General features: G+C 66.9%; 1 protein-coding gene across 3 annotated transcripts; it reads right to left on the bottom strand.

Moving 5' to 3' along the window:
• Positions 1 to 6: 6 nt before the first annotated feature.
• On the bottom strand, positions 7 to 22,937 carry TECPR1 (tectonin beta-propeller repeat containing 1). 3 transcript variants are annotated; one of them, XM_028528796.2, is made up of 25 exons: positions 22,834 to 22,937; positions 18,793 to 19,025; positions 18,183 to 18,365; positions 17,805 to 17,927; positions 16,738 to 16,863; positions 14,748 to 14,922; positions 14,548 to 14,648; positions 13,873 to 13,974; positions 12,556 to 12,701; positions 10,081 to 10,568; positions 9,649 to 9,794; positions 8,687 to 8,842; positions 8,128 to 8,277; positions 7,852 to 8,009; positions 6,997 to 7,124; positions 5,851 to 5,953; positions 5,292 to 5,388; positions 5,137 to 5,216; positions 4,469 to 4,525; positions 3,813 to 3,993; positions 3,444 to 3,579; positions 2,624 to 2,716; positions 1,755 to 1,861; positions 1,482 to 1,601; positions 7 to 1,275 (listed from the first exon to the last, which is right to left on the bottom strand). In XM_028528796.2, exons 1-25 carry the CDS (start codon positions 22,925 to 22,927, stop codon positions 1,123 to 1,125), a joined length of 3,636 nt encoding a protein of 1,211 aa, XP_028384597.2. In that variant the 5' UTR covers positions 22,928 to 22,937; the 3' UTR covers positions 7 to 1,122. The 3 variants fall into 3 exon arrangements, with proteins under 3 accessions (XP_028384597.2, XP_035869919.1, XP_035869920.1); XM_036014026.1 differs by having other exon boundaries at positions 18,793 to 19,036; positions 22,834 to 22,925; XM_036014027.1 differs by lacking the exon at positions 22,834 to 22,937 and adding an exon at positions 19,959 to 20,314.
• Positions 22,938 to 24,450: the final 1,513 nt, after the last annotated feature.

Genomic DNA, 24,450 nt, shown 5'->3' with positions numbered 1-24,450 from the left:
TCATTTATCCTCCAGTGTGAGTTTTATTGAACAAAGCATCTGGGGAGTCGGGACGGCCCGGCGATGCCCAGCAGACACAGCTGCTGCCCCGCCGGCCAGGAGTCACAGCGAAAGAACAGGGGGCGCTGCGCAGCCCCCGGAATGCCCGCGTGCAAGCCCTGACGGCGGGATGTAAACAGACGGGCGCCCGCCCCTCCCCCCACGCTCTGCCGGGCCCTCCGCCCAGCCTCCCCTGTCCTGGTCCCGCCTGCAGAGGCAGACGGCTGGCCCCCTCCAGGGCCCCTCAGGAGGGCGCCCCGAAGCAGGTACCGCCCCCTGCTGGGCGTGCGCAAGAAGCTCCGGGGCGGTGACCGGTGGTTAGGGGGCCAACCCGGGGCCTCACCGAACGGGGTAAACAGCCGCCCGCCCGGGACAGGAGGGGGCTGCCTGGGAGGCGCCCTCCGACCCACCCCTCCCCCGGCAACGTGATCGGAGGTAAAAGATACCCCCGCGGCCCAAACGCATTTGGGGAGGGGCCAGCGGAGGCGCTCGGGACAGCTTCTCCCAGCCTTGGGGTGGCCCCGCGGGCCTCTGTCCATGCACCGACGGGGGGGGGGGGGGGGGGGGCTGTGTCCACCTAGGGGGGACACCCTCCAGCACTTGTTTCCGACCCACCGACTCCGTCCTCAGCGTCAGGAATCAGACCCTTCGGCGGCCCTGCTGTGAGCCGTGATGACGTCACTAGCAGGGGCCCTGGACCCACGGCCACTTCCTGGCCCGGGGCTCAGAGGGCTCTTCCCTGGGCTCTGCTTTCCCAGGGGCCAGCGTCCCTGGAATGTTCCAGACTCCAGGTTCCGTCCTGGAAAGGCGGGCGGCAGAGGGGGCAGGGCTGGGTGGGAGAGAGGCCGGGGTGGGGGTCCCCACCCGGTGCCCTCCTTGCTCACAGGGGCACGTGGGGACCGGCCACAGCACTTCACATTTCTGGGCTATTCCCCATGCCTCCGAGGCCACGCCCTCAGGCCGGGTTCTCTCAAGCCAAGGCAGGACCCTCGTTTCGGCAGAGCATGGCCCGCGGCGACGAGGGGTGGGCTCAGACCGCCGGGGACCCTTCTGACCGGGCACCCGCTACCCGCTGATGGGTGCTCAGCAGCAGACCGGGCCTATGGCCTCCTGCAGGGCGCCAGGCCCGCTCGAGGTCCTGCCGGGGAGGCCCTGCTCGCCGGCCGTGTCTTGGGATGTGCTGCTCCTGGAGGCCCTGGTGGCGTTGGCCCGGATGGAGATGTGATCCCAGCCCCCCTGTGAGGAGAGGGCCGGGTCACTGGGGCGGCAGGGGGGCAGGGGGCAGAGACCACCCTTCCAGACGGCTGGGGCCTGGGGACTCCTGAGGGCTCCGCTGGGGTCTCCCGCCAACCCCAGCCGGTCCCAGCCCAGGGGGCCCAAGCACAACACAGCATGCCCTCATCGCCCCGGCCTGAGCGGCCACCCTCTGCCAGCGGGCTCACCCCGATGCCGTAGTCCCAGCCCTGGCCCGTGGGCTGCAGCGGCTGCACGCCCGTGCGGTGGCACACGGTTCCCCGGCTCAGGCTGTGGCTCCCCTGCACTTTGTTGGCGATGACCCAGACCTGCAAGGCAGACCTGCTGGATGGAGGCCCTGACTGCTGTGGGGCCGTGGGGATGGCCGTGGGGAGACGGGAGGGGGAGCCCGAGCCCCCCAAGGCCCCGACCCCAGAGCGAGCACCGGCCCCCTGTCCCCCGCCCCCCCCCCGGCCCCAGACCTGGTCCAGGGGCCCCACGGACACGCGGCGCACATTGTTGGACACGTGCCCCCAGCCGGAGCCCTGCGGGTAGCCGGGCGCGACCCCCTGGCGGTGCCACAGGTTCCCTGCGGAGAGAAGGCGCGGCCGGAGTGAGGAGTGAGGCCCGGGCCTGGGGACCCGCTTGGGTCTGCAGAGCCCCTGGTCTGACGGCCTCCCCGCCATCTGCTCCCCACGCTTGCCGGGGCTCCACCAGCCCACAGCGAGGGGGGCAGCCCGGAGCAGCCAGCTCTGCCTCCCCCACACTCAGCGCCACAGGCACCCAGGGGCAGGGCGGGGCCGGCACCTTCTCTGCTTCCTACTCCTGAGGAGCTGAGGACGAGGAATGCCTTTCGCAGATAGAGCTGGGCCTGGGACCCGACCCTGGGTCCCCGTCCAGCACCTGCCCTTTTCTCGCCTCGCTCAGTGGGGACCACGGCCCCACAGGAGGGGGAGCCAGTGACAGAGCTGCCTGAGGCAGTGCCATGTGGCCACCTCCCGGCCCCCAGCTGCCTGCCGAGGGGCTCTGGCTCACAGGCCTGGGTGGCACCTTCTAGAAGATGCTCCCAGCGTGGGCCCTGCCAGGCAGCGTGACCCGGGCCTTAGCACTGTGCCCTCTGCCCCAGACCTGGGCAGGGCTGACCATTTTGTGGGGGGCTGGTGTCCCCCACCCCGGGGAACACGGGGAAGGGACCTAGTTGGAGGCTGACCTCAGGCTGGGTGGCTTCTCACAGTGGCTTATGAAGGTCTCGCACCAGGGACCCAGGGGCCCGTGAGGGTCTCACCCCATCGGGGTCCTCAGGGATCCCCCAAACCGCCCCTGGCGGCCCCAGGGGACAGGGATGACTTGCCGTTCTCGTCCACGGCGTACACGGACGTCTGGCCCACAGACACCTGCGTTAGCCTCTGCTTGGGCGGGGACGGGATGTGGTACCAGCAGTTGCCTGGAACGGGAGGCCGGGCTTGGGTGCTCGGGGAGACCCCAACCCGCGAGCCCCGGCGCTGGGGAGCACGTCACCTCCACTCCCGGGGTGGCCTGGTGGGTGCACCCTGTCGACCTCCAACCCCCGGCCTCTCCCAAGGCCCAGAAGCGGCCGTGGCAGGTCCCAGGTGGTGGGGCCCGTGGGGCCGGTCTCAGGAACATGGGCACGATGGTGCCCACCCTGCCTGTGGCGGGGAGCCAGCCTCTCGGCCGCTGTGCCAACCCGGACCCCTCAACCCCGTGTGGGGCGCACGACACACCAGCCGCCACCCACTTGTCTGCCCCTGGGACGGCCTCCCCCAGGCCAGACGTGGTCTAAGAGCAAGCTGGTCTGGCCTGCGCTCCGGGGAGCGGCCACAGTGGGGTGGGCCGTGTGGGGCAGGGCGTGCATGGTGCCCGCCACCAGCTGAGGATGATGAAGCGCAGCCATGAGGGGTAGGGGTGGGGGAACTGCCCCCACCGGGGCCCAGGGGGAGGGGCGTGGCCTCTGGGGACCCGGCTGGGCCCCCAGCACCTGGTCCACAGGTGGCTGCCAGGAGGTGCTTGTGCAGCTGAACTGAAAATCAGGAGACCCGTCGACCAGCTTCCCCTGCAAGTGGAAGGGTGCGCAACCTCGCTCTGACCAGCCCCGCCCCCACCACAGGGCGGTGGCACCAGGTGGGGGGCTCCTCCGGCAGGGCGGCACTCACCGGCCGGCTGGGTGGGGGACACGGAACCCCGGTAGAAGGCAGAGCCATCCCTCGCCACGGCCCACACCTGGTGGCAGCCCCCGATGGAGATGGAGGCGAAAGGCTGGTCGGTGCCAACGTGCAGCCAGGAGGAGCCCTGGGGACCGAGGGGGGAGGGCACTGAGCACCACCCGGCCCGGCCCCAGTCCCGGGAGCTGGCGGTGCCACACGCCAACCCCACCCTCAGCTCCAACCGCCCAGAGCCTGGCGGCCCAGCCTAGCCCGACTCCACAGTGAGCCCTGTTTCTGGAAGGATCTGTCAGAAGCCCCACAGTGAGCACAGGGCGGGCGGGCCCAGCGGTCCCCAGAGGCAGGGACGAGGGTGCTCACCGCGGGGTTGAGCTCGGACACCCCCAGGCGGCAGAGCACGTCCCCCTTGTCACTGATGGCCCAGAGGGCAACGCCGTGCCCACTCCTGTCGGCGTCCGGGCTCTCGGGGATGATGGACACGTCCCTGAGGGCGATGGGGGCCACCTCCAGCCAGGGCCCGCTGGTCACCAGCTTGCATTTTCTGTAGGGTGGAGACAGCGCGGCTCTGGGCACCCCGAGGCTACTGCCGGCCCCGGTCACCTGCCCTGGACTCTCAAAGGCCGTGGAAGGCGCAGCCAAGTTGGCCTTCTCCCCAAGGCAGCCTCGGTGGGGCCCTGGGGAGGCCAGGACCACCCCCCACCCCTGCGCCTGGGCGAGCACCCCTGCCCCCCGCCAGCCCGTCTGGCCAGCCCGTCCTGCTGACAGGCAGAGGCCGACATGACATTTCTCGTGTTTGCTCTTGAAAGCACACTCTTCAGAAACCAGAGAGGCCGGGCGCCCGCGGGCACTTCCTGGGCTGACATTTACTTAGATTCGTTTCCCCTCCCCTCCCCTCTGCCTCCCCTTCCTCCTTCTGGGACTGAGGTCGGAGGCCGGCAGGTCGGTCGGGGAAGGTGGGGGGAGGGGCCGGGAGGAGGGGCCCGGCCACACCCCAGTTGCCTTGTGCCCGTCTTTACCTGGCCCAGCGCCTTCTCCGGACAAAATCCCTCATGGTTTTGTACCCGTGATAGGAGCTGCAAGGGGAAGAAGCTGAACTCGAGACCACTCCGTGGAAGTTTCTGGAAAGCGACGCTGCACACACACACGCACATGTTCTCTCGCCACTGTTCCAGGGCGAGGAGCCGCTGTGAGCCGTGCAGTGGCCTCGGAGGGCGGCAGGGGTCACAGGACGCAACGCTCAGCCTTCGGACGCCTCTGGCCTGGCCGGGGTCTCCCTGGGGCCAGGGTGCGGCCGCAGCCCGACCGGTGGGCTCTGCTAAGGGAGCTCTGGGTCCTCGCCACCCCAGGCTGGGCCCTGTCCTTCTAGGGGCAGTCAAGCTGAGGGCCCGAGGCCCGTGACACCGGTCCCCTCCCGGGGTCGGCCCGGAAGTCGTGGCTCACAGCTGAGCAGGCTTGTCGGCCACGTCTCCTGTCTCCGAGTCCTCCCTGAGCCCATCCGCTGAGGCCAGGTGCCAGGTGCGCTAGCCAAGCTCACCTGGGCCCCTCCACACCTCTCCTGCTGGCCCCAAACCCCACTGGCAGCTGATGCAGGCATGCAGGGCCTGCTCCTCGGCCAAGCCAGGGGCTGGAGGGGCAGGGGGACGAGGCCACGGCCGGGGAGGCAGAGAGAGAGAGAGATGCTTACGCAGGGAAGTCGCTGGCGTACTGCCACCCCTCCGGGTCGGTGCCCCCGGGAACGCTGAAGTCCACGAACCAGTCGGACGCCTGGGGAAGGGACAGTCAGTGCAGGCGGGCCCCCCGCCATCCCACCACCCCGCCACCCCACCGCCCGGGACTCACCCAGGCCCACTGAACGGAGGGCGGCTTCGTGCCGGCCTTGGTGCACTCCTGCAGGCCCGTGGCGTCGCTCCACATGTACCGGTCGGTGGGCAGGCCCCTGCGGCAGGCCCCGGCGGGCCGTGTGTGACGCCGTCCTGCCCAGGCACCGGCCGGAGACGGACGGACAGACAGACAGACGCACGGGGACCCCTGTGTCTCCGAAGGGGCGAGCGGGCCCAGGTCTGGGACTACGACTGGAGTGACCCCACCTCACGAGGGGCCCTGGACCGCAGTCACCGAGGGCTGCGGCCGCTGGGAGGGCTGGAAGCCCAGCTCGCTTCCCACCTACACCCACCCGTGTGCGGCCGATCTGGCGACCGCACAGGTTGACACCCGCCTCACCGTCACCCATTTACGGTCCGTGTGTTTCCTGTACGTTACCCCTCTCCGTGAGGGGGGCTTTAAATTACGCATCGCACTTAAACACTCGGGAGAAGAGCTCCAGGGAGGCCTGGGGCGGGCACCGGGAGCCCCCGCCCCCACCCGGGGGCCCCCACAGCAGCCGGGGCGGCGAGCCCACCTGCTGGTGTAGCCCGTGACGGGGTTCCAGCGCTGGTTCTCATAGATGTGCACACACTTGACGTCCGACTGAGCGTAGATGTTCCCCGTGCTGCTGGCCAGGCCTGGGGGGCGGAGAAGGAGGCTGCCAGGGACTTACCCAGGCGCCTGCCGGCTGGGGACTCGGGCTTCCGTCTGGGCGGGGAGGTCAGGCTGGGGGGTCGGCCGACAGGGGGGGCTCACGGGCCTGGGGAGCCTGCCTGGCTGGGGCTGGCCGGGCTGGGGTTTCTCTGGTTTTTCTGGGCTTGCGCAGCCCTGACGCACTGAGCCTCCCGCGCACACCCCCGCCACCCCCGTCTCACACTGTTCCGGCTGCACCTCTCCCGGCCTCGGCCTCGCCATCCCACTTACCCAGGGCAGGGCAGGTGCGAGGCCCAACCAGCTCACTCCTTACTAACAGGAGCTCAATAGACCCCTGAGCCCCGATTTGCTCGTTTGTAAAATGGGGGCAAAGGCGCTTCCTGTCTCACAAACACGGGCACAGCTGAATCTGTGCAGACGTGGGACCCTGCGGTCTCGGTGGGCCACATGGTTCTACGGCGGTAGCCACCCCCAGAGCGGGGCGTGCGGCGTGGGGCGTGGGGCGGGGGAGGCCCCGTTTCAGTGCTTGTTTCTGCCCGCATGTCCCCGAAGGAGACGAGAGGACTCTGCCTCCCAGAAAGGGGGCGGCACACAGGGCTCTCGTCCCCAAAGGCACAGCCACCTGCTGAGGAGCCAGAATCGGGGCCTGGGCAGCAAGGGACCCAGGCCCTGGGCTGCCCGCCTGCACCCTGAGGCCTTGTCTGTGCGGTGGCAGCTGGGACGTGGGGGAGGCCTGGCCGCGGCCTTTCTAGAAGCTTCAAGGCCAGAAAGGCACACGGGAGGTGAGGCCTGGCCTCTGAGCTCCCACGCCTGCTGCGTTGGCCAGGGACCGTCCTCTGCAGAGGCTGGCAGTCCCGAAGGTCACCTGTCAGCCAGCTGCCAACTGAGTGTCAACACTGGCCGGGCCAGTGGCTGCGGGTGCGGGGCAGGGAAACCAGAGGGATGAGAGGGGGCGGCCAGGGAGGCCGTGGCGGGGCAGGGGGCCGGGGGCCGGGCCGGCCAGCCTTGGGGCTCAGGCCACCCGCACCTTGGAAGCAGCCTCCGCCGTAGCCGCCCGTGTACACCCAGGCTGTGCCGTCGTAGCCGATGCCCCACACCACGCCCCGGCTGCTGGCCTCCACCACCCGCAGGTGGCCGCCCATCTGCCGCCAGAACCTGGTGGGGGAGGGGAGAGAGGGCGGGAGAAGGGATCCCAGCGCGGCCTTCCAGCCTTCTCCGAGCCCTTGGGGCCCGGGGCGGGTGTGCCGCAGCAGGGGGCAGGGCCCCTCAACTGCCAGACCAGCCCCAACCCGAGCCCGCGACTGCCCGCACTGACAGCGCGCCCTTCTGGGGCCAGTCCCGGTGCCTGACCCCTGCTGCCAGCACCAGAGGTGGTCTTTCTCAACCGGGTGCGGGTATGCGGGCCCTCGGAGAGCCGACCAGCGAGGGGCAAACAGACGCGGCTGCCCTGGGCGGGGCCACCCGGTGTCACGTGCGTCTCCCTGGTCCTCGAGGGCTCTGGGCGACCTTCTGGGGGCAGACCAGGGGGCACCATGCTCCCTGCAGGGCCCTCGGCTGCTGCCCCCCCAGAACGCCGGACACCCCAGGACTCTGTGGGCAGCCTCGCGCCACCTGCAAAGCCACCCCCTCCCACCCCAATGCACAGCAACTGTTCAGCGGGGTGACCTGCCCTGAGCCCACCCAGGGGTGTGGTCCTCCTGGGGGTCTTTGCACAGGCCCGAGAAGACTCGGTGCCTGGCGGGCAGGGGGTGAGGCCTGCGGGGGCCCTGTTCCTGTGGACCCACAGCCCGGGCCGTTCGTGGCGTCAGCGGCCAGGCCACGCCCCCATCAAGCTCCGCCCCGCCCCGCCCCTCCCCCCCGGCCGGGCCCGCAGCCGACTCACATCTGGTCGCAAGGCTGCTGGCGCTCTGGGGCTTCCAGGTCTGGGCTGGGGTCGCTCACGAAGACGTCCCCCTTGCAGGTGACGGACCAGATGGCCTGCGGGGAGGGGCGGCCGAGCACCTTCCGGCTCTCGCAGCAGGACAGGTTGAGCAGGGCCAGCTGGCGTGGGCAGACGGCTGGTCACCGCTGGGAAGGGGACGGGCCGCGGGCCGAGGCCGGGGTGTCCCGAGTCTGCGGCCCCTCGGCCCCCGGCCCGCGGGCACCACCGCCCACTCACCCAGTCGTTCATGTCCTGCTCCGTGGCGGCGGCCAGCTGCACCGGCCACCGCTGCCGGGTCCTCTCGGGGGTGTACAGGGCGAAGGAGTGCTTGGCCTCGCTGAGCAGGGGGACCAGCGCCGTCACCTCGGCGAGGAACACGTGCAGGTACTGTGCGCAGAGGGCGGGCGGCGGGGCCGTCACCGGGACGGACGAGGGCGGCCCGGGCGACCCCCGGCCCCACAGCGCCGGTGCTCGTGGCGCGCACGGGCGGCGCCATGTAAAGGCCTCCTCCGAGAGCAAACGCCCGGCTCCCTCTTCGAGGATGGTGAGGGCGCCGGAGCACCAGACGGGCCGCACTCAAACCCCAGCTCCCCTCTGGGTGGGGGGCCTCATCTCTGGGCCTGATTTCCCAGGAAACACGGGAGCCCGGCCGCTCGGACCCAGGAGGTGGCTCCGTGGAGCCGCCACACGCCTTCCCGCCACCGGGGGGCGCTCTGTCACCAGAGGCCAGTGCTGGTCGGTGCCAGACGCGGTCCCAGGCCGGCTCCCGCACCCCCCCCCGCCCCCTCCCCCGCACCTTCTTCTCCTCGTGCACCACGTAGTAGACGAAGAGGATGCTGTCTCGGGCCCCGTCGTGCCCCGTGAACTGCTCCAGCGCCACGCGGACGTCCACCCACTTGTGGGGCTTCCAGTCGCACCGCCACTGCAGGGCTCCCGTCTTCACCCACACCGACTGCGGCACACGGCCCGGCCGGCACGGTCACGGGCAGGCCCCGGCCCCCCGGCACCCCGGGGCCGCCCTGGTCACGGGGGCCTCCCACCTGGGGCTCCCAGCTCCCCCACTCCACCCTCATGACAAGTGACGCTACCAGACCCCGGCGGGAGGTCATCTGCGCATGACAGCCTGAGGGGTCTGTCACCGCGGCCTCTGATGGGGGAAACCGAGGCTCAGGGAGGTTCCGAGCCCGGCCTAACGTCACACAGTGAGTGGGCGGCACAGCTGGGGCCCACGCCGGCCTGCCTTGGAGGCCTCCCGCTCCGCCGCTGGCGAGATGCGTCTGGGTTGCCCACGGAGACGCAGCCAGGACCTCTGAACGAGCCCCGCCTGTGGGCCTCCCGTAACTCCTGCCCCCCAGCCCGACTGGGCCTTTGGCGGCGGGACCACCCCCACCCCTGTCCTCTGTTCTCTAGAATTCTCCCCACCGTCTTGGCACACGGGACCCCTCCGTGGGGGAGGGGGCTGTGTGATTCCCCATCCCCCACCACCTGCACCTTCCGCTGAGCCTGCTCTGTTTTCCGGGTCTCAAGGCCCACACTGTGGGGTCTGAACAGACAGAGCTCTTCAGGGCGGATGAGCAAAGGAGCAGCCCTTCTTCGTTCTGGAATCTGTAAGGACCTGGGCGGAATGGCTTCCCGCCCGAGACTGACCGAGGATGCACGCATCTGTCTGTCTCTCCTACCTCACCTCAGGGCTGGTATTCAGCAGGCACTCAGTAAGTGCCCCAGAGGAAAGAAAAAAGGCGCCCGGCGCCCGCCCACCTGCTCCACGGCCTGCTCGTAGTGCCGGAAGTTCTCCAGCTCCCGCTTGGTCCTCTCCGTGAGCTGCTGGAAGATCTGCTTGCGCCAGGCGGCCGTCTGGGCCGGCGTGATGGACAGGGACAGCGCCTGCATGGAGCAGGACAGGCCTGCGGGCCAGCGGGAGCCTCAGGGCCGGGCGTCCGGCCCGCCCAGCGCTGGGCAGCAGGCCGGGGTTTGGGGTCTGCTCTTCAAGTAGCCCCTTCTGGCTAGAAAGCTACGAACTCTCTGAAATGCCCAGGGGCCCTCCCCGCATCGTCCACCCTGGGGGGGGGGTCTCCCGAGTTCCGCCTGCTAGGACGGGCAGGGGGCGAGGCACCCCTCTCAGAGGCCGGACAGCCCTCCCTCCCGCAGGAGCACCCTCTGCGGCCCTGGACCCCCGACACCCGCCCTCACCCGACTGAACGGTGAACCACTTGAGCGCAGCGTGGGGCTCCACGGCGCAGCCTCCCCCGGAGACCCAGGCCCACAGCGGGTGGTCGTCGGCGCCGTAGGGCTCCTCCAGGCCCAGCGGGAGCAGCCCCAGCGAGGAGACGCTGGCGGTCTCGGGACAGCCAGCGGCCGAGAGGCTGGGCGTCCTCTTGGGCTCCTTCAGGTCAATGTTGGTCCAGGGCAGCTCGGCCGGGGTGGAGGCCGGGCGGGGGCAAGGCTCGGACCCGGGGGTCGGGTCGGCCGGGCCGGCGCCCTCCAAGGCGTGCTCTGCCGTCTTGCTGGTGCCTGAGCCCGAGGCTGAGCCGTCCTCGAGGTCCCGGGGACTGTCCAGAGACTCTGCAGGGACAGGCTGGTCAGGGCCTGGTCTCTCGGCTTCCAGGGAGGTGTCCACGTCGCTCGGGGCACAGGACTCGGCACTGCCCCTCACCTCGTCGCCAAAGAAGCAGCCAGCGCTGGGGACAAAGGGGACAGAGCTGTGACTCCCTGGGGGGAGGGGCACGTGTGCTGCCAGGAGGCTCAGCGGCTGCGCCACCTGGGCGACCCCGGGGCAAGCCGCAGCGTCTCTGGGCGACTCGGGGAGCGGGGCACGCGGCGCCTCACCCACGCCAATCAGATCCGTCTGCCGGGGCGTGGAGCGCCGGCAGGGGGATCATTTCTAGAAGTTGTGGCAACATACACCCGCGGGAGAGTTTGCCGTTTGAAACCATACGATGCGGTGGCATTCGGTGTGTTCGTAACGCCGTGCCGCGGCTGCCGCCACCGCCACCTTCCGGAACCTTCTCAACGCCCCAGACGGAAACACCGGGCCATCGAGTCGCTCTCCGTCGTCCTCCCGCTCAACTGGGTTTGCCCACTCCGGGCACTTCACGCAGACCGAGGCGCCGTGTGACGCTCGCCCTTCTGTGACCGCCCCTGCACCCCTCGTGGGATGGTGCACGGCCAGACCACTCTCAGTTCTCCAGTCACCCACCGGGGGGCAGTAGGGGGGCTTCGGCCTTTGGGCGATTGTGAGCGTAGCCTGCACACACCTGCCCGTGTGCAGCTTTGTTTGGGCGCCTGTCGGTCCCCGTCCAGCGGTGAAACCCCCCGGGACGCGGGGCGGCTCTGCCTTTAGCTCCTGCAGGAGCTGCCGGCTGCTCCCAAAGCTCACGGTCCTCCCGCAGAGGCCGGCGCTCCCGTTTCTCCCCAGCTCGTCCCCACGTCTCCTGTCTTTTCGGCGGTGGCTGTCCTGGCGGGCGCGCAGGGGCACCTCGCCTCGTGCTGGTTTGCGTTTCCCTGATGACGGGCACTGAGCGTCCTGCCCCGGGCTCGCCGGCCCTTCCCACGTCCACGTGGGGAAACGTCCATTCTAGTGTGTTGCGCTGCAAAGACCGGGTCCTCTGTGTCTTTGTTGTCGGGGTGAGGGTTCTCCGTGCGTGTCCGAGGCACCAGGCCCTTCTGCACCTTGTGGTCTGCAGACACTCCCCCCCCACCCCCCTGGGCTCTCTCTCCGCTTTCCCGGCAGTGTCCTCGGAGGCAGAGGACGTCTCATTCCGAGGAAGCCCAGTCTATCTTCCCTTCCGTCGCTCGTGCTCTCGGGGTCGTGTTGCAGAGGTCAGGGGCAACTCTGAGGCCTTGCAGGTTTCTGGCATCAGAGGTTTCAGGGGCGTCTCAGCTGATTCCAACGTCCCGCTCAGCTGAGGAGACGGAGCCTCTGCTCCGTGGGAGCACACCCTGCCCGGCTGGCCTCCGGCCCTCTGGGCTGCTGGCGCGACGGTGTGCTGACCGCCAGGTGGGGGGTGGGGGCAGAGGCGTGCGGACCGGGGTCTGGGCGGCCCCCGGCTGCAGACAGGAGTGAGGCGGGCTGCGGGCACTGCCCCGTGGAGCGGAGGCGACCCCACCTGCCTGCACCCTCACGGCAGAGCTGGGGCTCTCAGGGCACGGTCCCCAAGGCTCACTGCAGCGGCAGCAGCACACCTGGGGCCTTGCGAGAAATGCAACATCTCAGCGCCCCCAGATTTACTGAAACAGAAGCCCCGGGGGAGGGGCCTGGCTGACAGTGGGGGAACAAGGCCCCAGAGGAGTCCCGGGTGCGCCCAGGTCTGAGGCCCCAGCTCCAGGGGAGGGAGACTGTCCACCCTCTTCCCCGAGTGTCCACCCCGCAAAGAAGCCTTTTCCCTCCCAGACCTTGAGACTCCAGAACCAACAGGCCAGCCCTGCTCAGGGACAGCCCATGGCTCCCAGCCTCGCTCACCTGTCACCTCCCACCTCCCGCCCTCGGGATGAGCTGGGACACTGGGCCAGGCAGCCGGGGACCCCACAGGCTGCGGTTGTTCCTGCCCGAGACGAGGCTCAGCCCTGTTGACCGCGTGGGCGGCAGCCTCCTCCAGACGCTGCCCCCCGGGGCCCCGGGCAGCCCGCCCCGCTCACTCCTCCTTGCCCTGCCGCCCCCGGGGTCACCTGAGGAGGCTGGAGGAGCTGCCCGAGTGTGACCGGTCACACTCTCGGCTGGCGACAATGGCCTTCCACGTCTTCCCACTGAGCTCGCTCGGGGTGACGCCCTGACGGAAGTACACGGCCCGGTCCTCGCAGCCGATGCCCCAGACCTGGGACAGAGAGAGCTGCTGGGCGGGGAGCCAGCACAGACCTGGGGGCTCCTCCCCTCTGGGGGGTTGTTGGGGGCTGATGGGGTGGGGGAGAGCACCCCGAGGCTGGAGAACACGTCTGTACGTGCAGTGGGGGGTGGGTGCAGAAGTCAAACTCGGGGAGCCAGCCCAGAGGGGTTGGGGGCAGCGAGCTCAGGAGAAGCCGGCCCAGGCTGTGAGACAACAGGGCCCAGGGGGGTGGCTGTGTGGGTGGGCTCTGTGCTGGGACACGGAGTCCCCCCACGTCCCCATCTCGTCTCTGGTGGGAAGGAAGCTGTTCCCCACTGAATCCAGAAAGTGGCCCTGGTCTTTTTTAAGATGCAAAATAACCTCCTTGACTCTGACTTCGTTTCCCATGGGAAAGGTGGCCAAGAGTCCCCCCCATCCCCACCCCCCGCTCTGCCTGTGGGCACTGAGGAGGGAGGGCGTGCTGGGCAGCTGGAGGGCCCAGGGAGGGGTCCAGGGCGCGAGCCATTTTGAGCTCAACTTTGGGGGTCTTGAAGGGCCCCGGCTGGCCCAGGGCCTGGCAGAGTGGTGGCCCCAGGCGGCCCTGCTGGGGAGGGGGGCTTTGGCATCTCCGCCACTTGGCTGTGGGGGGCTGGCGTCCGAGCTCGGACCCTGTGTGCTGTGTGCGCCTGCCAGCTGGCGTCTGTCTCACCCCCGACGGCTGTGTCACCCAGCTCACTGGGGCGGGGGAGGAGGGCCAGCACCCTGGGGGAGAGCTTCTGTCACAGCGCAACGGGGGGACGTGTCACGTGTCACTTCTACGTGTTGGGCCCTAAAAACTGCCAAACCTCGCTGTGCGAACCCCAAGGTGACGTGTGAGGGACGCTGCGTCTAGAAAGTTGCGAAGACCAGTCTCGTCTTTCACCTGGAGGTCCGGTTTCCCACACCTACCTCTCAACAGAACTCTTCCAGTCCCTGGGGTGTGGGTCCCTCCCCCAGCCCTGTGCTCACTGCCACTGCTCTGGGGGGGTCCTCGGGGGGAGTGGCCCCAGACAGGCTGGGAGAGTGTGGAGGTGCAGGGCTGCCCCCCCAGGGTGGCACCGAGAAGGGGCAGCGGGAAGCCCCCATTCCGAGCGCCCCCCCCCCCCCCGGCAGGAAGCAGGCCCAGCAGGAAGCGCATGCACACCTGGTCGTTCAGCCCCACGTCCACCATCATCATCTCTCCGACCATCTGGATCCAGCCGGTGCCGCAGGGGCTGTGGGAGCTGACGCCTCGGCGGAACCACACCTGGGGGGGGGGGGGGGGGCAGAAGGAGGCGCCTCTCTGCAGTGCCACCCAGACGGGCAGCTTTTCTTTCTCTTGTTTGATTTTAATTAGAGAGCAAGAAGGACACATGAGTAATCCGACCCTTCAGCTCAGGCCACGAAGGAGCACAGCACACCTTTTAGGAAGGACATGTTCATGCACGTGCCTCTTGCCCCGCCCCCGGTCACACTTGTCCTGGTGGCCTCCTGCCCCTTCCCTGGCTAAGGGCATTGTCTCTCCAGGAGACAAGGCTGCCTGAATCTTTCTAGAACCTTCTTCCCACGGGTTCAGCCACCAGTGGCACCTGTTGGGAGCAGGCAGTAGCAGCAGGTGCCGGCTGCTTCCCTGCGGTGGGAGCTGGGAGGTGGGACTGCTGGTGGGGGGGGGGACTGGGGGTGTGACACATGGGGGGGGATCCTGCAGGCACCGAGCATCTGGGACTCCCACGCAGGCAGAGCACAGTGCTTGGCTGATTTGTTCAGAGAACAAACACCTACACCACCCTCAACGCAAAACGGGGCCCTGGAACCCAGCCCCCTGGAGACCCCGTCTTACTTTGCGGTCCTTGGTGACGGCCCAGACCACGCCCACTCCCACGGAGACGTGCATGATCCCATTTTCAGGCGTGGGAGGCTCCACTACGCACCAGGAGCTTCCTACCCGGCCGCAGAAGAAAACGCGGGGTCCCCATCAGCGAGCACGCTGGGGAGAAGCTGGGCGCCCCCCTCTCCCAGGGTGGGGTGCAGGGCTCCCACCTTTGGGGCTGTTCCTGTTGATTCCTTCCCGAACCAACGCCTGCCCCTCCCAGAGCGTGACCCACAAGAGGTCGTGGGGCCCACAGCTGATCTGGACCACCTCTCCCGGGGTGTCCACGAGGGACCACGAGGAGCCTTCGGGGTTGGGGTGGCTGACGTCCTCTCTGTACCACACCTGAGGGGCAAGAGAAACCCATGGGAAGGGTCCAGCGGGGTCAGGCCAGGGCTGCGTGGAGGCAGCAGCCCCGGGGCGTGGCTGCGTTGGCGTCAGCGCCTGCACAGGCCAAGCGTGCGCGTTGGGATGTGAGCGCCTGTCCACATCTCCCTCGCCCCGCCCCAGCTGCCTTCGGGACCCTCCTGCCAGATGAGATCATCCCTCACCGCCGCTAACAAATGCAACGCCTGGATTTCTGCCTTCCGCAGGGACTGAGGGGCTGCGGGAACCCTCAGCTCGCCCACGTGCCCAGTGGGAACCCCGCGCCAGCCTCGGCGTCCTGCGCCCCCTAGTGGCGGTGCGCTCTCAGAACACCTGTCTCTCGCCAAGCCACTCCCCTTCCTGCAGACGTCTAAAGGTGGTTTTTCTCTCTGACCTGAAGACGGTGAGCGTAGTCAGACATTTAAGACTGAGAAACCCGTTTATGTCGCCTGCACTGCCTGGCTCCTTTCACCTGGAAGGGGCCGCACGTTGCTGTGGGATCTGGAGGGGCTGTGGAGCCCCTCCCAGGAACCGTCTCCATACTGGGGACAGAGGAGTCCCAATCCTGCCCCCCCGCCCGGCAGCCCACGCTGCAGAAACGGGCCCGGATGGCCTCCCTCCGCCACTGCTCGCCTGGGGGCCCGCCTGTCTCCCCAGCTCCTCCTGGAGCCCGGAGTCCTGCTGACACTTCTGAGGACCGCGGGACGGGTGCAGAGTGGCACCAGCTCACAGCCAGCTCGCAGACTCCGCAAACACGGCTCTGCAGCCCTGTTCTCCCAACTCTTTGCTTCCAGGTGGGCGTGGCCCCTTGGTGGGGGCTCTGCCCGGGCGAACTCCCCGCCATCCTGCAGCGTGGCTCAGGAAAACCATGGTTGGCCTAAGCCCCGGGCCACACAAGACCCCAGAGGTGAGCCTGATAAAGGCCCCCAGAGACTTTCCAAGCAAAGCGGCCCAGACAGTCACAGAGCACCGTCTGACACCGTGAGTAAGTGCTGGGTCCCCGGCACTCAGGACCCTCTGTGTCGCTGCTGCAGTCAGGGGCTGGCTTTACTCCTTTGTCTGTGTATGCACTCCCTGGGAGAAGGGTCTCCTCTCCTCTCCAAACATCCACCCACCCACCCACCCATCCACCCACCTATCCATCCACCCACCCACCCATCTACCTGTCCATCCACCCACCCACCCATCTACCTGTCCATCCACCCACCTATCCATCCACCCACCTACCCATCTACCTATCCATCCATCCCTTCATCCACCCATCCACCTACCCATCTACCTATCTATCCACCCACCCATCTACCTATCCATCCCTCCACCCACCCACCCACCCACCCACCCACCAGCAACACTCCTAGAGACTGCTGTGGAGACTGCTTGTGCCACAAGGGCGTGGGCAGAGGACTCGGAATCTGTCTGAGGGGACAATACTGATGGCATCTGAGCCCAGGGCGGGCACTGATGGGTGCTTTAGGGGCCCAGAGGAGGGGTAGGCGAGGACCAGGAGTAGGGTGGGAGGTGAGAGGCTTCTGGGAGGAGCAGGACCCAGGGGGGTCAACAGGACAGTGGGGTCCAGAGAAAGGGTGACTTGGGGACCCTGGAACGTTCCACCTGCCCAGGCTGACCCCAGCCGTGGGGACAGGAGGTGAGGAGAAGGTCCCCAGGGGCAGCCCTGCCCCTCCCTCCTCCTCCGGGAGGACAGTGGAAGGCCAGCTTCTCTCCCGCCCTGCTCCTGACCATGGCCACGCCCCCTCAGCCGCCTCCTCTCCAAGGCACAGACGGGCACAGCCTTACCTTCCCCTGCAGAGACACGGCCCACACGGACAGGTGGCCCACGGGCTCGTCTGTGATCTCCCACCCCCCCACGGAGAGGTCATTGAAGGGGTCGGGCAGTTGTTTGGGGTCATCCTTCGAAGGGATCTGAAACAAACGGGAGCAAGGCAGCGGCTCTCAGTGCCTGAGGGCGCCTGGCCGATAGATGGCGCTGTTCTCCTCCTGGTAGACCGGAGCCCCCAGCCCTCGCTCAGCGCGCGCCCCCCACTCAGAGCCCCGGGGCACCACGGCCTGGCCTCAGAGAGCTGGCCCACCGGAACAGAGGGTCCCGCCCCGGATCCCCTCTGCCCTGTGCGCCCTGTGTCAGCCACCAGGCCCCAGCGGCTGTCCCCAAGTGGTCACTGCTGCTCCAGCATGAAGGCAGATGCACACACAGGGCCCCGGCGCTGTGCTTTGCAGTGACCGGACGCTGTGACTCCGCCCCCACCTAGAATGGTGCTGATCGCCGGGCGCGGCTCTGCAGTGCACGCCCCTCGGAGATGCTGGCTGTCACTCCGGTCTCCTGCCCGCTCCCAGCCTGCTCCCAGCCTGCTCCCAGGCAGGCGGGCCAGGCCGGCAGTCCCCTCCCACAGCACGGACCCTCCGAAGAGGCCTCGTGCGGGCTCGAGGCCTTCCTCTCACTCAAGGCCACGCAGGACCCCAGTCCAGGCCTAGAGTCCCTACGCTGCAAGGTCTGTGTGGGTCACGAAAACCATACGAAGGCCAGCGTGACTCATTCGGGGCGAGGAAGAAGCGCACAGGCTGAGCCTCACTCTGGGACAGGGCGGCCCAAGACCAGGGTCAGAACGAGTTCTGTGCTGTCCTGGGCCAGTGTGTCCCGCCCCCCTGCCCTGTGGCCATCTCCCAGATGAAGGGGCATGCAGTGGCATAGCGTTCCTGGGACACAAGTCAAAGGCCAGGTCCCAACGTGGGGGTGGGGGTCCCCTGTGCACAGGTGGGACGGCAGAAATGGGGGTCCACGTAATCCTCGCAGCAGGGGACTGCTCTGGGGCCCTGCCCTGCACCCCAGGCCGCACGCAGGCGCCGACCTTGGCCCAGGTGTCCCGGGACTTGTATCTCCTGTACCGGATCCACCTCCGCCTCCGCACGCACGAGTTCCACTTCCTGTCTCTCGTGTAGGTGGCGGGGAAGTCGATGGCGTACGTCCACCCCTGGAATGCAGGAGGGTGCCCCGTGAGGCTCCGGGGGAAGGAAGTGGTCGGGCTGGGGAAGGCGGGGAGCAGGCGGAAGGGGGAACAGCACGGACCCCCACCGATCCCTTGCAGAAAGTGGGGAGCACACAAGGCAGAGGCCAAGGTTGGTGCCACAGGACGGGGGGGAGCTGGAGACAGCAGTTGGGTGGGTGGGCGGAGCCTAAAGCATTCCCTCCCCACATCAGAGCCCCGGCAGGCGCCCAGGTCACTCACCCCTTTCTCGGTGGGCTCCCCTCCGAAGTTCTCATCCACGTACCAGTCGGACTCCCACTCCCAGTGCGGCGAGGGCAGCGCCACCCCATCCAGCGGCCGATGCTGGAGCCCACTCACGTCGCTCCACGGCCAGCGGTCACTCGGCAGGAGCTTCTCACAGAAGCCTCCCACCGGGTTCCAGCGCTGAGGGCAGGGGACGGGCATGGGCATCAGGCCTGTAGCTGGCCCGAGGAGGCCAGACCCCTGCCCGAGGGGCCCTCTGGCTGGTCTCCACGGCGGGAAGGGGGCGGGGGAGCCTGCCCGGAACTCGGGGGTCAGCCAGCACACCACCATCCCAGCCCCACAGGACAGAGAACCTGCCACAGGACGCAGTGCCCCAGGGGGCCAGCAGTGGGGGGCATGGCACGCCCTGGGCTCCTGGAGACCGCTGGGAACCCACTCTTGTGCGAACCTGACCAGCCTGCCTTGGTGAGGACACAACAGAGGCTCTGGTCCCAGAGACCCTGGACACCACACAACTCAGAGCTTTAGAACATGGGCTCTGGCCGGGAGTCTGGCTTTATTCCCCAGGCGACCGACAGACTTGGGAACCCAAGCACGCAAGCCCCACCTGGTTCTCATAGGCCTCCTCCTGGCGGCGGATGGGGACGTCACTGGCACACACGTACACATAGACCTGGTTGTCGCAGGCGATGCCCCAGCAGCACTGCGTGGCCGCGCTGACCCGCTTGAACTCCAGCTGGGTGTCCCTGCAGAGCTCCCAGTACTGCCCGGCCGTGGAGAGTGTGTACACCCTCCCGAAGAGATCCACCGCCCACAGCGCCGAGCTGGGCATGGCGGCGCCTGCGGGAACACCGGGGACAGTGGGCAAGGGTCCGTGTTGTGCCACCGCCAGGCGCAGGCTCCCAGCCCCAGGGACATCCAGGCCAGGCAGGGCCCGAGAACCCCCAGCTGGGACAGTCTCGTGCCACAGGTGGCGAAACGCGGTCCAGAGGGCAGATAAGCGGTCACCCCACACCTCAGAGGCAGAGCCCAGCTTCCAGCCCGGGACCCTTTTCCCGTCTTTGCCTGCGTGTCCCTCTGACTGCGGGATTTCTTTCCTACACACACAGGAAAGTACACAGAGGAAAATGGGACCTCCAAGTCTCTCCCTCCCCAAAACTACGGATACTATTATTCGGTCAAATTGCCTTCCGATCTTTCATATCAAAAGAGTAAGTGAAAAGCCATAGATGTAGCTGAACCCCAAACATACACGCATCCTGCTGCCTCCCCAGGAGGCCTCTGCCACCCCCCCCCACCCCGCTGGAAAGGTCCCCTCCCTCATGCTGGTCCCATCTGGACCTTCCGATATGGGTTTGGTGGGGGCGACCACATGGGCCTGGCCCCCCAGCCAGAGCCTTGCGTGGTCCTGCAGGGGCCCTGCGGCCGTGTGGCAGGGGTGTGAGGGTCCTGTCCTCTCCCTCCCTGTGTGCCCACCTCCCTCTCTTCCCCACCCCTCCCTTTCTGCTCTCCTCTATCCCTGTTCCTCTTTCCTCTCCTCTTCTTTCTGCTTGGCAGGGCGTGGGCGAGGCAACTCTGCACTCTGCCGTTGGCCAGCCCCCTCGCCCTGGGGCTGTCCCTACCGCTGACCCTGGTGTGTAACTCCCGGAGGCCCGGCTTCTGGTAGGGATGGGCGTCCCACCACGGCGGGGCCACCCGGCCAGACCCACACCAGCCCGGGACAGCGCTGGACTAGGGCGGCAGGGGGTGTGGCTGTGAGAAGCTCTCCTGCACCCGAGATGGAAGCCTGCCCGAGGGCCAAGGTGGATGGAAGAGCCTAAAGGTGAGGGCACAGCCGGGCCAGTCTGGTTTGGAAGCCAGAGCTCGCAGGGGACGGAGTCTGGGGGCCTTGAGCCGGGCCGGGCAGCTCCTCCCGTGGGCCAGAGGCAGGCGGGCGCCTCAGAAAGCCCGGCGACTGGAATGGCGACATGGAGTGGACCGCGTCTGAGAACAGGAGCATCTGCCACGGGCAGACAAGCTCTTTGGGAACGCAGTGTCTTACGAACACCAAGAAGAGAGAGAAGTGAGAGTTGGAAAGTAAGTGACAGAAAAATAAGGAACCGGGAGAAGGGAAGCAGAGAGGGCAGAGGGAGGTTTGGGGAACGTCAGGACAGGAAGTGGGAGGTGACAGGAGGGGGCCTGACCGGCAGAGTGGCGCGTGCACGCACCCACGCCCTGGGGGGAGCTGCCGCAGAGCCTCCCTCTGTCCGCCCAGGGCACCGGCGCCCAGGCGGACCCCTGGGAGGTCAGAACACCAGCCTCTGGAGCCATCTAGAAACTGGTACCTGTGCCCAGTGCTTGAGCTGGAGCCCCTGGGACCCCTGTGGCCACTCCCAGGTATCCCTTCACTCCTCTCTGGCCAGGACCGAGGGCCCACTATCCCCCCCCGTGGCATCTACACTGTGACCGAGAGTGCTCAGAGCCCCGCGGGCCCAGACTGCTGGAATCCCTGTCCCGGCCACCCCTCTGTCCAGGTCGACTAACCTCTCTGTGCCCCAGTTTCTTGATGTGTAAAAGGCAAAAAGGACTCGTGACCTACTTAGGTCCTTGTGAGGATTAAATGAGATGATACAGGTATAGAGCTTATATCATGGGTAGTGCTCGGTACCCAGCAAGAGCGCAGTGAATGCTACTGGGGTCATTTCATTACCCGGCATCTGCTGCCACAGTTGCCTCTTATCTTCCGTCTCTTAAACACAAAACAAAACAAAACAAAATGAAACACCAAGTCCCTTTCTGGTCAGCCTGAGTCTTCAGCCTCTTCATTTGCCCCGCACCTAACACTGCTTTGCACACAGTGGGCCTTCAACCAAAATGGCGGATAGCAACTGCCACTTTTCTACAGCCACCACCCTGCCCACACCCCGAGCTAAGGTGGAAACAGCGCTCGAGGAAAGCCCAATGCTTGACTACGGAGGATGACGTCCGGTTCACAGCCAGGCCATACTAGGTGGGTAGGTATGTGGTAAAGCAAAAATAGGGAAAAGTCAATAGCAGAAGCTAGGTGGCAGGCACGTGGGTGCTTACTGTGTAATTCTTTCAACTTGTCTGTGTGCTTGAAAATCCTCATCATACATTCCTGGGGGGAAAGTAAAGGGTTTTTGGGGGGAGGGATGGTCTTTCCTATGGTGTTATTTTAATATGAACCCAGTCTGCAAAGACATCCCTGAGCTGACTCTTCCCTGCACGGAGACCAGCGAAGTCAGGCGCCTTCTGCAGGTTCAGCTCCGTGAGTGGCGACTGGGCCTGGATGCACCTTCCCCCGGAGAAATGACTAAGCAGTAATTTCCTTGTGGACATAATTGAACCTTCGGGACACCTACCTAATGGCAGACTCTACTGCAGAGAAAGGGCGGGGTGGGGTGGGGTGAGGTGTGTAAACACCCTTCAGAGGGGAGCCTGGGTTCCAGTCCTTTTCCAGCTAAAGATGACCCGGGGTGAACATTGTTCTTAGGTCAGCGGCACCTCCTCCCCACCTCTGCCAGGGCGCCACCCCAGCTCCTCATGGGCCACCTCCCGGCGTCAGGCGGTCCAGTAACCCGTCAGGGACACTGGGTCACTGGGTCGGAGGACTCTTGAAAGGAGGGTGGGAACATTAATCCCGTGACTGATCCCCTTCTAGCGTGTCTTTGTTTTGTAGGGGTGAAGGGATGGGGGGGACATATTTCAAGAAAGAGACTTCGGATTCACCGAGATCTTTGGCACAATGGGACCTCGCCACCCTCAGAGCCACTTGCCTTTCTGCTCGGGTCTATTAACAGATGGGTCTCCTCCGAGATCAAAGACAACGGAGGGAGGTGGGACTGTGTGAGTGTGTGTGTGTGTGTGTGTGTGTGTGTGGTGGGGGGAGGGTCGTAATTCCAAAGAGGCTCCTGAAGCATTTACCACCTGGCGTCTGCCTTGGGATCCTTCCTGACAGGTTGCCTACGGGTTCATTTTTCTGTTACATCCGGTCAGACCCACCCCCTGTGCAAACAGAGTCCTGGCGACTAACGTCGCTTACTGCCTGCCGGTTGCGGGGACTGTTGGAAGGCGACGTCGGGGTCCAAAGAGGCGGGAGAAAGCAGCAGGATGTGCGGTAGCAGAGCCTTCCCAGTGGGGCAGCGACCGCGCGGCGCCCGGGGCAGGAAGGCCCTGAGCCTGCAGCTCTGCAGATAACCCCTCCGCCCAATACCTTGTGGCATTCGGGTTCCGGGTACTTGGGCGACAGGTGGGCCCCCTGCCCGGCCACCAGTAGCACAGTCGGAGCACCGGGCCCTGACCATCTGCCTGCCCTAATCCCACGACCAGCAGATTTGCTCCCACCGCTGCCCGGAGGAGGGACGGGCGGGCTCCGCCCAGCGCGATCCTCCGAGCCCGCCAGGGTTCAGCAACACCCAGTCACGCCCGGTGCACCGGCTGGGGTGGGGGTGTCACCTGGTCGCCGTGCGCCGCGCTCTTTCCCGAACTGGCAGCAGGAACGAGCACGGCGCAGCCCCCTCCACCTCCCTCCCGGCTGCGATCGTGGCCATCGCGGCCGCCGGGGCAGGAAGCGCCGCTGCCCTCCGCGGTCCCGACCTGTCCCGGGACCCGGGCGCCGTCCGCGCACTCAGGCCGCAGCTGCACTCACCTGGGCGGGCGCCCGGCGGCCGGGGTCGCTCGGATCGCACCTCCGGGGCCTGGAGAGCGGGCGCTTCGGGGGTGGCAGCCGGACCCGCGCCCATTGGCCCGTTCGCCGTGACGCAGAAGCTGGTCGCGCGCCATTGGCCGAGACGCGTCACGGGCCGGCCTCGGGGTCGCGGCGGGGTCGCGCCGAAGTCGGTGGAACCGGTTCCCGCGCTCGGAGGAGCGGAGCGTCTCGGAGATCGCCCTCCGTTCCCAGGTCCCGGCCCGCCTCTCCCGAGGTCCCGGCCTGTCCCCCACCTAAGGCCCCGCTCCCCGGAGCCGGCAGGCCGGGAGAGGGGCGGTGGGGTGGGGGTGTGAGTGCGGTGACCCGAAGGACGGAGGGGGCGTGGGGCAGAGGCCGGCGCCTGCGCGGTTTCCGGCCGACCACACTGCCCGGCGAGTGCGCAGCCCGACCGCTCGGACCTGGGAGGGAGGGCGGGCTGCTGCGGGGCGCGCGCGCGCCCCTGGTGCCGTATCATCTAGGGTGCCTGCGGGACTGTCCCGCCTTCCCCTCCGCCGGCACAGGCCAGGCCGGTGCCCCCCCCAGTGACAGCACGAACTTCCACGCCGCCCCCGTCTCCCGGGTGGGCATCTCCTCGCAGGGTTAACTCGCGTTTCCCAGCTTACGGCTGAGGTCACTTTTTCATGAGTTCATTGGTCGGCTGTATTTCCTCTTTTTTACTAAGTGCCTCTTGGTGCCCCCCCCCCCTTTTTTCTTTAGTTTAGATGTTTTTGTCTTTTTCTTTCCGGTGGGCAGGTGTTTCTGCACTCGGGATGCCAGCCCTGGGCTGGCGGGAGGTGTGGTGGAGTCCTCCCCTGCTCTGGATGGCCTTTCCACCTCTTACTGAAATGCTGTCCTGAGAAACAGAAGTTCTGGGGTTTAAAGTAATCGGATTGTGTCTTTTCCTGTAGGGTTGGTGCTGTGTGTGTGTGTGTGGAAACCCTTACCTCAAGGTCTTAGCGATCTCACGTTATCTGTAGAGGGTTTGTTTCGTCTACCACAGTTACGTCTGTAATTAGAGTGGCCGGGTTCCAGTTAGCATCATGACCCCCTTTTACTCTCAAAAGTGTCTATGAAGTTTCCTTAAGCTTCCTTCTAGGAGAGAAGTTAGGAGCGCCTCTCTGCCATTTGTCGCTGGCCGCTGTCGACGGCCGGCTTTTGGAGCGGCCCAGGCTCCTGCCAGCGCCGCAGAGAGCTGGGGGGGCCTGAGCCCTGGAGTGGCTTCCCTGGCTCCCCCCCCAGGGCAGACCCTCCTGTGGCAGCAGCGCCCCCGCCCCGAGCTCTGTTTCTGCGCTGGAGCGAGCTGTGGGGTTCGGGGCGGGGACATCCCTCTGGAGTAGGTTACCAACAAGCCTCGTGTGCATGCAGTTGGCTTGTTTGACAGGTTATATTTCTGGAGTCAAAATATATCATGTGTTCCTTTTACATACAGATAGAACGTGGGTTTTATCTGGTGGCGAACGCGCTGTTCAAGTTCATTGCCAGCGGAAGCTCCTCAAACGACTGTCCACCAGTAGCTGTCTCGTGCTGTGGGGCAGAGTAACGCACACAGCAGGGGAAGGTGGGTCCCGTGGGAGAGGC

This window comes from Phyllostomus discolor, chromosome 13 (genome assembly GCF_004126475.2).
Source record: "Phyllostomus discolor isolate MPI-MPIP mPhyDis1 chromosome 13, mPhyDis1.pri.v3, whole genome shotgun sequence".
Taxonomy (NCBI): Eukaryota; Metazoa; Chordata; class Mammalia; order Chiroptera; family Phyllostomidae; genus Phyllostomus; species Phyllostomus discolor.
This window is presented reverse-complemented; position numbering and strand designations above follow the sequence as displayed.

Excerpts from the sequence above, each read along its gene's own strand:
- TECPR1 (XM_028528796.2), bottom strand. The coding sequence starts at position 22,927 with ATGGGCGCGGGTCCGGCTGCCACCCCCGAAGCGCCCGCTCTCCAGGCC. Across the intron at positions 19,026-22,833 it reads GCCGCCGGGCGCCCGCCCAG|GCGCCGCCATGCCCAGCTCG; the intron begins GTGAGTGCAGCT and ends GTGTTCCCGCAG. Across the intron at positions 7,125-7,851 it reads CAGCAGCCTTGCGACCAGAT|GTTCTGGCGGCAGATGGGCG; the intron begins GTGAGTCGGCTG and ends CTCCCCCACCAG.